Here is a 13,657-nt window from a genome sequence, read left to right on the forward strand (position 1 = left end):
CCTCTCTGTGGGAGCGGACTGGTCGAAGGGAGGTGTTTGGTAGGAGGCGGTCTTGCAAATACCTAGGTCCATTGCCATGGAGCACTTTAAAAGTTGTTACTAACACCTTGAAGCGCACCCGGAAGGCCACCGGCAGCCAGTGCAGCTCGCGCAGGAGAGGTGTTACATGGGAGCATCTAGAGGCCCCCAAAATCCCCCGTGCAGCCGCATTCTGAACTAGCTGGAGCCTCCGGGTGCACCTCAAGGGGAGCCCCATGTAGAGAGCATTGCAATAGTTTGAGTTACGTAGCTCCTTTTGAGTGCCATCCTGCTCAAGCAAGCCCTACTGTCCTGTCCTCTAGACATTTGCGATGAGCTCTCCCCACCATAAAAAAAAGCAGTGTTGCATTTCCCCACTTTATGTTTAGATATTCCCAAGCTCTTAGCTGCATTCCTAGAGGCTGGTTTTACAGCAAGAATGCTTTGTAATTTTCCCCAAAGATATAAGAGTAAAATAAAAATAAGGCCTGGAGATTGGCATATTGTCCTGTCTTCCCTCTTACAACTCATTTTAATTGTTTGCGGTCATTTTAGTAGCCTGCTAACTGATAGTTGGGCTTTGTATTTGACTTTAGAATCTGTGTCTGCCATTTATGAGTTTCCAGGGCTGATTCTGAGGCAGTTTATTTGTTGCCTGGGGCTGAGCTAAAGGGGTGGGTTCCTCAGGTGTAAGACTAGGAAATGTAATGCGGTGAGAGCCTCAGTGAACTCTTTGCATGTGGTTGGACCGTCTTATCTGCATTAACCATCAGCTACAGCTTGTTCTCTTGCACAGATGTGGGATTTACAGCTTCCGCTTCAGGGTTTGTGGCTTCCAGTCAGACCTGGGCCTCCTATCCTCCCACAGCATCTCATATTTTAAAAAGAAAGTCTGCATAATAGCAAAGCTGACATGGTAGTATCATTTCCCCTCTAGGTAACTATTTATAGGGTACTGTCAAGGTATGCAGAATTTTAAAAAGCTTCACACACAAGAATAGAGCACAAACTGTAGAAAAGTGAGGGAAGAAGCCATAGTTTAACTGCAGAACTCACATTTTGCATACCTTTGGGCTGAAAAAGAGAGAAGTACTTTCTCTCTGTCTACTTTCTCTTTGAAACACATGATTTTGAAGCCCTCAAAGTTATTCCCCACTATCTTTTTTCCTAACATAGGTAGTCCTTGACTTATGACCACAATTGAGCGCAGAATTTTTTTTGCAGGATCCTGGGGCATGTATGTTCGCCTTCATTCATGAAAATTTATTTTGCTAGGTGAGACAGTTATTAAGTGAACGTTGCCTCATTTTACGTCCTTTTTGCCACAGTTGTTAAGTGAATCATGGCAGTTGTTTAAGTTGTTAAGTGAATCTGGCTTCTCCATTGACTTGACTTGCCAGAAGGTTGCAAAAAGTGATCACATGATCCCAGGACAATGCAATCATCATAAATATGAGTCAGTTGCCAAGCGTTTGCATTTTTATCATTTGACCATGGGGATGCTGGAATGGTCTTAAGGATGAAAAATGGTCATAAGTCACTTTTTTCAGTGCCATTGTAACTTTGAACAGTCACTAAATGAACTGTTATAAGTTGAGGACTACCTGTAAAAAATGTTCAAACATTCTGGTATTTTCTGATGGGGAAAAGTGATCAAGCTCCCTGATTATTTTAGTTGCTCTCTCCTGTTTGCTCTTCTGTAGTATTATATCATTTTTCAATTGATTACAACTTTATAGAGTATTCTACATGTAGACCATAAATATGTATAAGGATGGCAGTGTTGGCAGTTCCATTTTTAATCCCTTTTTGTAATAGGGATCTCTGGCATTGAATTTGCTTTTCTCACAGCTGCCACACATTGAGTCTATATCATTGTTTTTTAAATTTGGAAATTTACAATATGTGGACTTCCATCTCTCAGAATTCCCCAGCCAGTTTGGGAGTTGAAATACACACCTCTTAAAGTTGCCATGTTTGAAAAACACTGGTTTATGTTGACCCCCAAGATCTTTTCCCTGGTTAATTACAGATGTCTCAGACCCTATCAGTGTGTATGTAAAATTAAGGATCTTTGCCTATCACTTTACACTTTGTTTTGCTTAACAGGGGAAAAAGAATAGTATAAATTGGGAAAGTCAGAAGTAGCAAACAATTCCAATTTTCAAGGGTCAGCTGTCTATTTTGCATTTGAAAGCTCTAGACTTTTGAATGCTATCTTTGTACACAAAAAAGCAATGTGTATGCTGATTGGAATTTGTTATTTATTCCTTCCTGGCAAATATGCACAAGCACTGTTTTGGTGGCCTTAGGCAAGACGCTATCATGATCACTGATGAACTTGGGGTTACGTGGTATACAGTTGCTGAGAGCTCCACCATTGCTACACCCACTCTATCTTTGTATTGTTGTGAGGTAATAGACACATTGATAGCCAATCATATAATTCCCTGTTTTCACTAGGCATAGGCTTAGAAGCTGTTTTCAATACATGCTTTCTGGAGTGCTTGACTTGTCCAACTATTTAGCTAGAAAAGGCATTTATAATGGGTGAAAAACAGAAGTCAGAACAGCTTCCCATGACTGCTAGCTTAATGGGGGCAGCCAGCCAGCTGGATAGAGGGACCCACTTCTTTTTTTAATTAAGGCAGCCAGGAATGATGGGAAGCTGTGTCTTGCAACACTGCATAAATTGTTTGGCTCACACTCTGTACAATGACCTTCCCTAATCTAAATGGGTATGATATGTGTGTAGTCCAGCACATCTCAGGACAATCAATTAGAAAAATGAAGGGGATACTCAGATCTTGAGTGAGAATTCAAAAAATGTCCTGAAATTTCAGCATTCTCTGCAAGATTTCAGGGGTGAGATTACCGGAAGAAAATCTTGAGATTTGATAACCTGAAAAGTTTACTAACCTCTACTGCAATTCATCGAGGTCTGTGTTCTTTTTTTCTAGCGTTCTTCCAATGGGGAAAAACACAGAGCAAAGTTAACCAGGTGGGGCTGGCTCAGTTCCCAATAATTTCTAGCAGAATATTTGAGGTAATGAAGAAACAACTGAGTGTACATTAAGGAAGGCAAAGTCTCATATTTTCTGAGTTCATTTGTGTCATGGGCCAATTTAGCTACAGTTCCTGTTCTTTATATGGACAAAACTTTCCCTCCGACCAAGCATCCTCTTTTTGTAAAGATTATCTTGGAAAAAATTGCCTGTGGCAACTGTTCAACTTGCTTTGAAAAGCCTTAAAAGAAGAGGTAGGCATAAACTACATAATGTTTTGATGTATCCTTAAAAGCAGCTTGCCACAAACTTAGGCAAAAGCCTTATTGTCCCATTACCTCATCATAAAAATACGAGAGGAATTAAAGCTAAGTTTGACCATGGGGGTGTTTGGTCCAGCCTGCTTCCTGCTTCTTCAGTAGCTAGTAAGACAAGAGACCAGCAAACAGAACAGTAAAGGCTCTCTCTTAAATTTTGCTTTTAAAAAATGCCAAAAAATACAAGACACCATGCTTAGCAGTCACTGACAATTGCATTCTCTGTTAATTTTCTAATTCCCTTTCAAACCCAATTGTAGGAGTGACTCTCGCTACATTTCATACTAGCGGGTGACAATGAGAGTGAAGCCTTTTCTTGAGTCTTCTTTGAGTGCCAGAGGAATCACAGAATCTACGGAAGCTAGAAGTGATCTCTTTCACAGCATGGCAAATCATCAAAGATACCTTCCTACCACACCAGTCCTCCTAGTCTTATTTAATCTTTCCCTGAGGAAGTTCACTGGATGCAACCAGTTTGCAAATTGGAATGGTTCTGCGTATCCAGGCTATTTTATCAGAGGAAAAAAGCAGAGGAATTGCAACTGGCAGGCTTCACAAGATGTTTCCAATCCTTTAGGGCTTGTGTGCATTTTCCAGTTACTGAGGCATGTAGGGTGGCTGGCCCTTTTTGCTCTCAGCTAGAGAAAAAGCCGTCACGATGAAGACTGGAAAAGCAGTAAAATGATGCCCTGGGTGCATTATGTTTTGATGTAAAAATATAAGTGGAGTACAATTCACATTGATTAGGCAATGTGCTTTGGGAATTTTTGGTTAAGAATCTTACATGTGCGCTTGGTTGCTTTTTCAGGTTCTTGTTCTGTGCTGTTTCTTTCTCCTGTTTTTACATGAGCCAGTTTCCTTTTCACATACCTGTACTGGGATCATTTTGAACCCCCCACCTTTCCCCCAATAACCATAGACGAGTATCATTGTTCTGGGGTACTCCTCTGCTTCAACCTCTGTTTGCTTATAGATTCTAGTTCTTCTGATATTGTTACTTGTGTATGTTGTGTACGGTGTTTCCCACCAGCTGACCTATTTCTCTTGTTGGGGCAGGATAGCAGCATTCCTCCTCCCCAGGCAACACATGGTTGTAGAGAAGTGTGTATACTTTCCTGTACACACCTTCAGTGTGCTACTAAAACTCATCAAGTTGAGCTGTACTGCCAAATAGGCAGAAATCCTTTCTGGAGCCTATAAATGCTTCAACTTCATAGAATTGCTGGGAAGGTTCTTGCAGTCATAAATATTCTAAGCTAATTTGTACACTGATAGTGTTCTGTAAACAATCAAGGGCACTGATCTAGTCTTTTGCTGCATTTTGTTTCTGTTAGACTGGAACTTAGTCATTAATCGGTGCATTTTATGTAAACTCATTATGTTGCAATGAAGAAATAAAGGGACAGAAAAATGGGGAAACTATTGGTTTTAGAGTGACAAATAGTGTTGTTTGTACAGTTCGGGACAATGCGTATAATGTAATTTGATAAAACTTTTTATTTTTATACTTAGTAATACTAGCTTGATTTGATAACTTCTAATGAACAAATGGATGTTTGAATATTAACGAGTTTCTTAAGGTCAGATGTTTGAATTTGTTGCACTATTACTGTTCCAATAAATTGTTGATACTACTAAATTTATGAAAATGGGCAAAACTGCTGGTCCAGCTACTTGCATCTGCACTTTTGGAGGGATACTGTATACTAAAGCATTTTTTTCAAATAAAGTTTTCCCTTCCTGTTTTATGAGGCTTATATAATGAGATAATGAAACACGGTAAGGAACCTTTGGAATGTATAAATCATCATCCAATTTCTTTACTAAATATACATGATAAAATGTGGATGTAACTCTAGCGTAAATACTAAGATATGGCATCATGGTGACAGACTGCAGATCGAGACTGATTGATTGAGTGATTCATAGGCCACCGTATTCAAAAGATTTTTGTCAGTTATAGATTAGAAACGCAGACAAAGTACGTCACTGGTTGTTGAATGTGGAAAAATTCTTTAATTTGTGGAACATGGTGCTTTGATGTCATACTGTAAAAATTTCCTTCTGTTTTTAATCAACTTAATTAAACTGTGGTACTTCATCCATTTTAGTCTTTACAAATTGAGCTATTTCTTCACTTTTTAGGTCTCTCCTGGGACCTGACAGTAATATCCTTAATTTCCTCTCATATTTAATTTGATATTGAAACAATTTGCCAGATTTACTATACTGTACAGTTCATAGTGTTGTGATCAGAAAAAAATATTCCTCTCAAAAATTTTCTCTTGAAACTGATTGAAGTTTGTCTTCAGTTTGAAAGCTCCTGTTTCCTTTTCCTAACTCTTGAATGTTTCCTAACTCTTGTCTGAAATGGTATAGGGCAGTGATGGCGAACCTTTTAGAGACCGAGTGCCCAATCTGCAACCCAAAACCCACTTATGTATCATTGGGTGCCGGGTGGGCGTGGCTGCAGTGATAACGGCAGACTGGGTGGGACTAAAAAGTTCAATCAATCAATTCCAACTTTGCGAGGTCTTTTTTTTTCCCGTGAGAAGTTGAAATTGATTGAACCTTTTTTTTTTTTTTGCACACGGCAGCAGAGGCCTAAAGCGAAAAGGTTTTATAAAACCCAGCTGAAGGCCTAGGACTGTGGTGACAGCACGCATGCTCACAGAGAGGGCTCTGCGTGCCACCTGTGGCACACGTGCATAGGTTCGCCACCACAGGTATAGGGTTTCCTGCCTGAGCAGGGGGTTGGACTAGATGACCTCCAAGGTCCCTTCCAAGTTTTTTTTTATTGTTGTTGTTTCCTCAACTGTCTGCAATGGGATTTGGGAATAGGTTGGAGGGGGATGAGGCAGGATTGAATGGAATTTGCAAACTTTGTAGACATATCACTAGCAAATCCTGCCAGATTTAAGACAGATGTAAGTATTTTAAGGTTTGAATTTTTCTGAGTTGGGAAAGAATGCATCTTCCAGGACAGTTGCCACTACAAATTATGCTCACAACTAAAAGCAGATAATGTGTTGACGTATCCCCTATTCCCAAAACTCCTGCTTACCTAGCAGTTCAAAAGCATGCAAATGTGAGTAGATAAATAGGTACCACTTTGGTGGGAAGGTAACAGTGTTCCAGATGCCTTGGCGTATAGTCATGCTGGCCATATGACCGCGGAAGTGTCTTTGGCCAATGCTGGCTCCCTTGGCTAAGAAACGGAGATGAGCATTGGACTGGAGATGAGCACTGGATGACTGGATAGGGGAATCTTTTACTTTACCTTTTACCCCCAAACTATTGTTACATGCAATTGATGCAGATTCAGTTAATCACAACATCGAAGTAATGAACAAAGATCCCTTTCCAAATTAGCAAAATCTATCATAATGATTTACACAATCTGTTTTCCAGGAGATGATTTCTCATTAATACAGCAAGAAATCTATATGGTTAAAGAATGCAAACACTGTAACATAGTAGCATACTTTGGAAGCTATCTCAGGTAAGATCACTTGCTTTTTATCTTGGTCTGAATTATTTTCCATGCCAACTTCCTGGAGGTAGCCAAATTCATCTGCAAATGAAAGCTGTGGTTTGAGAGTTGGCTGTCTATTGCAAAATGCAGTTTGCTAAAGCTTTATTGCTAGGTGTGGATGCTTTTCTTTGCCTATGATGACATAACAATGAACTTTTCCATTGAATGTAAAGTGATCTGTTTCCAGTTCACCAGAATCCAGCATTTCATTGAACTTCATCCCTCACTAGAGTTGGTCTCATTTCATGCACACATTTAAGGGCATCTGATAATTGAAAAGCCTCCATCTGTCCTTAGCTTTAGGTGCAGGTGAGAAATAACAGCATGCCACATATAAAAGCTGCTCGGTTGCTGTTGTTTTGTAAAAGGAAATTCTTGTGACCTACAGTCTGAACAATAAATTGAATGGTAAATACACATTGTTCAATTTGGATTGTTTTAGAATAGTGATTCTGATCATTTCTGCTTTATTTCAGCCATGAGAAGCTATGGATTTGCATGGAGTACTGTGGAGGAGGGTCCCTTCAAGACATTTACCATGGTATCTGAGCATTTTATTTATTATGTTACTTTTATTGTGTCCCTCTTCTTCCCCGTTTTCCTCCAATTTGTATTCATGGCAATTTTACTGTAAAAAAAATAAAAAATAGAACAGTGTCTGGTAAAATCACAAGGCAGAGAATGGAAGCATCTATTTTTATTTTCAGTTAACCATACTTTCTCATGGCCAAACTGACATTACTGTTTATCAGAGCATTGATCTGAATCATTGATAATGCATTAATTAATGTTTTTAATACACTTATTTAACATCAATCACAATTTGCCTCAGTCTTAACAGCAAGCTTTTCAATTGTTTGAAAATGCTTCCAGCATTCTCACAACTACACAGATGCTTACATGTCACCCTAAGTAATAGTTATACATAGCCATGGTAAGACTTGGCAACTGCAAAACCAACAAACAAATGACAAAAAAATTAGCTGGTATTTGCCACTATAATTCTAAGTTTGGGACCTAAATATAGAGAGGCAGATAACAACATGTATTTCTGGGGAATGCTTCCATAATTGTGATACCATCACAGAAAAGAACCCACCCAAAGTAGTTATCTTCTTGGCACATGCAAATGCCTATGGGAAGATCTCAGTGAATAGCTAGGTTCAGAGAAAGCAGTTCTTTATAATAAAATCAGGCCATTTAAACTTGTTTGGCACCAGAAATAAGCAAAGGGGATGTCATCACAGCTGTATGTGCATCCAAATTCATGTGGCATACCACTGTGAAAAATTGAGTGCCATGTTTGGATGAATTTGTGGCCTAATCTTTTGTATCCTTTATTTTTTGGCGCACCATATCCATTACAGTAATGTTGGGTTGTTTCTTTGGGTTGTTTGATGCTTTAATTAGATGTAGTTTAATCAATAATTTGCTGCTGCCTATTTCAGCATTTGTAAATTTGCTTTTCCTTTCAGTAACGGGGCCACTGTCAGAGTTACAGATTGCCTATGTTTGCAGAGAGACATTGCAGGTAATGAATTGCTTCAGGTCACCAAATCATTTCTTTGGGCTGAGCTGGGGTTTAAACTGGCGGGGGGGGAGAGAAGTACAGTTCATACTCCCATCAGTTATTGCTCTGTGCTAATTGAAAGCAAACAGGTATCTTGCCTGTGTCTTTAAAGTATCTCTATGCATCTCAAAGCAAATATCAACTTCTGAAGCAGTACCTTAAATCAGTTCCATAACAGCTTCTTCTTAATTTTCACGTGAAACAGTGAAATGAGAGAACAACAACATGGATAAAGACATAAGAACAAGGTTAAGACTTAATATTTCTATGTTTCTGCATAGTTAGCTGCACAGAATTGGTGTAGTTTCTGTCTCTACAAATTCCAGTTTAAAGGTGTTCATCTGAAAAGAGTGAGAAAATTTTACGGTTGAAACCGTGTTACAATAGAGAAGGCAGAGAGAGACAGCACAGTAAGGTACATTAAGGAGCAGGGGATGCCTTGGGGATAGAGAAGCCCGGGGAAAGCTCAGCGCTGGTCATGCACAAGTATCTCCCTGCTCAGGATCTGAAAATCCTGCTTACAGTTCTTACCTAGACTTTGTCCATTTAACAATCTGCAAGATTGCTTAAAAAACCACAACTGGGAGTGCTGAGATTGTGGTCATTGAATGAAACAATCACATGATGTCTTGCTTAGTGACCGCTTCACTCAACAACAGAGATTCCTGCCCCAGTTGTAATTGTTAGGCAAGGACTACCTGTACATCAACTGTATTAGGACTATATTTAACATGAAGTTTTGGCACTTAGTGTAACAATATTCAGAACTAATTGTAACAAGTTATCTGCAACAAATACACAGCTTGAGCTTTTATGTTACCATGTAGACATTTCTTATACTAGTAATTAATGGATAGCAGCCACTTACTCATAAACACTTGGATTGGACAACTTCTTCCTGCCCAAGAACGTGTAATGGCTGATTTCCAAATAATCATATTATGCCACATTTTTCTACAGCCATTTGCTAAGCAAATAAGTTTCAATTATTTTCATTTTGGGGCCAGTCTTACTACTGCAATTGTTCTCAACATCAAGTTCCTTTCTTTGTTATCAAAAACATTGCATGTCTTATTAATACCAATTTAGGAGTAACCCTTTTCCTTGAGTTTCTTGAATAGCCTTTTCCACTATCCTTTACAGTTATTTAATTAGTCTTTTCTCTTTATCAAACCAATTAATCAGTGGGACAGCTTTTCTTCAGAAGTTGTGAATGCCCCATCACTGGAAGTTTTTAAAAAGAGTTTGGATAGCCATTTGTTTAGAATGGTATAGGATCTTCTGCTTGAGCAGGGGATTGGACTAGATGACCTCCAAGATCCATTCCAACTCCGTAATTCTGCATTCTGTAATAGAAATTATACCCTTACTGTTTCTTTTTTTTGACTCTTTTTTCAGGGACTTGCTTATTTGCACATGAAAGGCAAAATGCATCGGGACATTAAGGTATGTGACTCTTAAGAAAAATCTTTAGCTTGTGGCCCAGTAGTGAGAGGTCTATGATTCAAATGTTGAAGAACAGAAGCCCAGTATCCTTTGTTATTGGTCCTGTAGATGGTTGGAGTTGTATGTCTATGGAGATTCCCAGTCATCCAGGTCATGGTTGTCCCAAAGGTGCTTTTTCAAGAGGCAACTGGATTTTCTTGTTTTTCTTTGAAGATGTTTCGCTTCTCATCCAAGAAGCTTCTTCAGCTCAGTTAGGAGTTGTAGTTCATCAATACCTAGATAGCCACCATTTCCCTATATTTACTCTAAAATAGTTTCTACAGGGTAGTAAATAATTTATACTTTTGAAAACTTTTTGTATTTTAGGGTGCAAATATTCTGTTGACTGACCACGGAGACATCAAGCTAGGTGGGTAACTTAGCTTTTTGTTTTTTTTCTTCCATTCAGTCATGTCTGATTCTTGGAGACTGCCTGGACAAGTTCCTATAGTTTTCTTGACAAGGTTTTTCAGAAGTGGTTATCCATTGCCTCCTTCCCAGGGCTGGAAGAAAGAGACTGGCCCAAGGTTGGGACTAGAACTCCCTGTCTCCCGATGCCTTAACCACTACACCAAATACTATATCTCTTAGAACTCCTGACCATTGGCCAGAACCATTGGAGTCCTGCAGACACTTGAATTATATGTCTTATAAGCCGGTAGGTTTATAAGAGATATAATTCAAGTGTCTGGAGGACACCAATTTGGCTAATGTCTATGATATCTTCAAAACAATCCTTCTCTAGCCTTAAAATGGCAGTCCCACAACCTTATTAGAGATTTCATTTGGTTAAAGAACTTAATTAACTAGAGAAAAAAAGGAAGGTGAGTTGTGTAAGTCTCTCTTACACAAGGTAAGGAGGAACAACAGGGCTGCTGAACAATCTGACATTTTTATGGTACAGTATACCCCTGTCTTGCAAACAGGAAAATGGTATGCTTTTGGAGTTTCTCTTGAAATATTATAATCATCATCATCTAGAGAAAAAAATAATGTTTAATCAACAAAAAATGGCTTACAGTTTAAAAATATAAAATATACAGTCCTTAAAAACAATATTTGGTAAACAAGTAGATCATTGCAATAAAAACAATGAAATATAACAAATTGAGGTCTTCAGGACATAATAAATATAACTTCAAATACAATAGCAAGAAGATAAAAACCTCATAAAAAGCAATAATGATTAAATCTTGCCAAATACAGAGCACAGTAAAAACTCTGGTTTTAATCATTGTTTTAGTAGTTTTCTTCTTTACCTTAATGAAGGATGCATTTTAGAACTCTCTTACATATGGGGCAGCGGGGATTATAACATTTTAAAGAAAATCTGATTTCTAGTTGTAGGTCTATAGAATTGTATTGAATTTTGGCAAACTACGGTTTCATTATAGTTCCTTAATCTTAAGGATGTTTATTTCCTTACAAAACACAGTGGCAGATCTCCATTTCATGTATTAGCTGAACTGCCTGAAGTTTACATCCCCTAGTCCAAAATGCATAGGAGTAAGTTTTTGTTACTTAGTAGTGAAAGAAAATGTATATATTTGAATATATTCAGAATCACCCTTTTTATATCTACCATGAATCTTGGTAATGAATGCTAGTCATAAAGGGGAATCTTAGAACATTGGTTCAGACCTACAATTTATCATGTCAGTTCTTTTTTTTTTCCATTTTACAAGACAGAACAAAATAACACAGTAATGTTACCCATCTAGAAACTTTGATGGAGGGTGAATTTAAGTCTAGATCTGCCACATTGAATTATAATCAGGGCAATAGCCAGCCAAATTGTGTGGTCAGCAAGGCTTTGGTTGATGATTATGTACCATTAAGTGGGTATTGACTCCCGGTAGCCACATAATTTTTTTTCCCATGCCAAGGCTTTTATCTCACAACAATCTGAATTCAAGCTTCAAAATGCTTGTAGTGATAATGGAAAATTGAATGTGAGATGTCATACTGTTCTGGAGGCAAGAAGAAAGATGAGAGAATTTTAACTATATTCTATTTATAATCTAAGGCCTAAGAAATTTAAGGCATTGGGACAGAGTGTTATTTTTGTTTGAGCTGACAATCTGTCCCTGATGCAGCAGATATGCTTAATACTTGTTTACTAAACAATGAACCAAGTTGTGGCAGGTGCTTATATGAGGTCTTGGCCAAAATAACCAGAAGGCACAGCACTGTCTTAGCAGAACTTGCTTCCATTCTGCTGTCCTATATTAAATGTCTGTAACTTTAGTTCCATTCATTTACTTATTTACTAAGATTGATTTCTGTAGCAGAATCAGGAAGTAAAGTTCTTATTCCTGGCACTAGCTCTAGATGAACCCTTAAATATTATCTACTTACCTGAAGGATCTGGCGTTCACATACCCCTGATGAGAACAAAGATCTAAATATTTTCTTGGATATATGCATGAAAAGGAAGACAACTTCTAGAAATGTCTTCAATTTTTTTCCTTCTGCAGCTGACTTTGGCGTAGCAGCAAAAATAACAGCCACGATCGCAAAGAGGAAGTCATTTATTGGCACCCCTTACTGGTAATAAGTTCCTTGGGATTATTTAAATAAGGGCCACTGACCTTGAACCAGGGTTTCCTGACTGTGCTATAAAGGATCTGAAATAGAATCATTCAACTAAGGTTACGCTACATTGAAAATAGCCGTTTGTAGATTATTGCATCCCTCTACATAGTTATTGGATAGACAGTCTCTATGTGGAATATCTTCTGCTAAACACAGCTTTGGGTCCGCTAAAAGTCAAACGAGGGTAACATGAAAACAGAAACACATGCAATAATTTTCACAATCCAGGAAATATGTTTTGCTGTAGCGGATATCTATGAATTTCATTTCATACACAGCATTGTTCACATGCTTAGGCAGCTGTTATAGCAAAAGAAACAGCTAAAATGGGTTTTGGAATACAAACATTGATGTATAGGTTTGTAGTCAATCTAACGAACAAGTTGTAATAGTGTTTTGTGAATTTCAATTGCTGTACTTTACTATAAAGAAACACACATATGTAACTCTGACAAACAAATCTCCTAGTCTTTATGATAACAGAAGTATGTTTGAATTTGCTTGCAGATAGTCTTTATTTATGGAAAAGCTGATCTCGTGTGCTTTTGAATTGGCCAGATTGTCATTTCTTGAAGCTTGAGAATTATCTTCAGAACAATGTCTGTCAAAACTTTCGATGCATTCCTCAAGTTCCATGATTGTTGAATCAATATAAACAGCATTAGGTTCAGGCATGCACAGCTTGTGACCCATAAAGTAAAAAATGTCTCACATCAGCTCACTTGGAACTTGAGAAACCTGCTTTTAGCTGGCTGGATTTAGGAAACCAGGGACAGAACAATGATAAGCCAAGATGCATGACAGCTTCATTTGGCTTGATGGGTTGTCAAAAAATATAGGCTGTTTTATATGTATCAGACATATACTCATAATATGCTGCCCAGTGAATCTAGGTTGTTAGAGAAGGATTGACCTATTCTTGCTCTCTAATTGGTAGTATTATTTCTCTTGTTAAGGATGGCTCCAGAAGTGGCAGCTGTAGAAAAGAACGGTGGCTACAACCAACTCTGTGACATCTGGGCTGTGGGCATAACAGCAATTGAGCTTGGAGAGTTGCAACCACCTATGTTTGACCTTCATCCCATGAGGTCTGTAGTTAAGACAGGGGCATCTCCATTGTAACTGTCCAAAA

General features: G+C 38.3%; 1 protein-coding gene across 1 annotated transcript in view; it reads left to right on the top strand.

Annotated features, from left to right (window-relative positions):
* Positions 1-6,734: 6,734 nt before the first annotated feature.
* The window catches only part of MAP4K5 (mitogen-activated protein kinase kinase kinase kinase 5), a 38,942-nt gene continuing 32,019 nt past the window's right edge, over positions 6,735-13,657 (top strand). The window contains exons 1-7 of the mRNA XM_015827642.2: positions 6,735-6,842; positions 7,352-7,416; positions 8,351-8,406; positions 9,844-9,891; positions 10,258-10,300; positions 12,408-12,480; positions 13,482-13,613. Coding sequence (XP_015683128.2) covers positions 6,787-6,842; positions 7,352-7,416; positions 8,351-8,406; positions 9,844-9,891; positions 10,258-10,300; positions 12,408-12,480; positions 13,482-13,613 — 473 coding nt within the window. The 5' untranslated portion in view covers positions 6,735-6,786. The remainder of the gene's footprint in view (positions 6,843-7,351; positions 7,417-8,350; positions 8,407-9,843; positions 9,892-10,257; positions 10,301-12,407; positions 12,481-13,481; positions 13,614-13,657) is intronic.

This window comes from Protobothrops mucrosquamatus, unplaced genomic scaffold (assembly GCF_001527695.2).
Source record: "Protobothrops mucrosquamatus isolate PMUCROS unplaced genomic scaffold, P.Mucros_1.0 scaffold3831, whole genome shotgun sequence".
Classification (NCBI taxonomy): Eukaryota; Metazoa; Chordata; class Lepidosauria; order Squamata; family Viperidae; genus Protobothrops; species Protobothrops mucrosquamatus.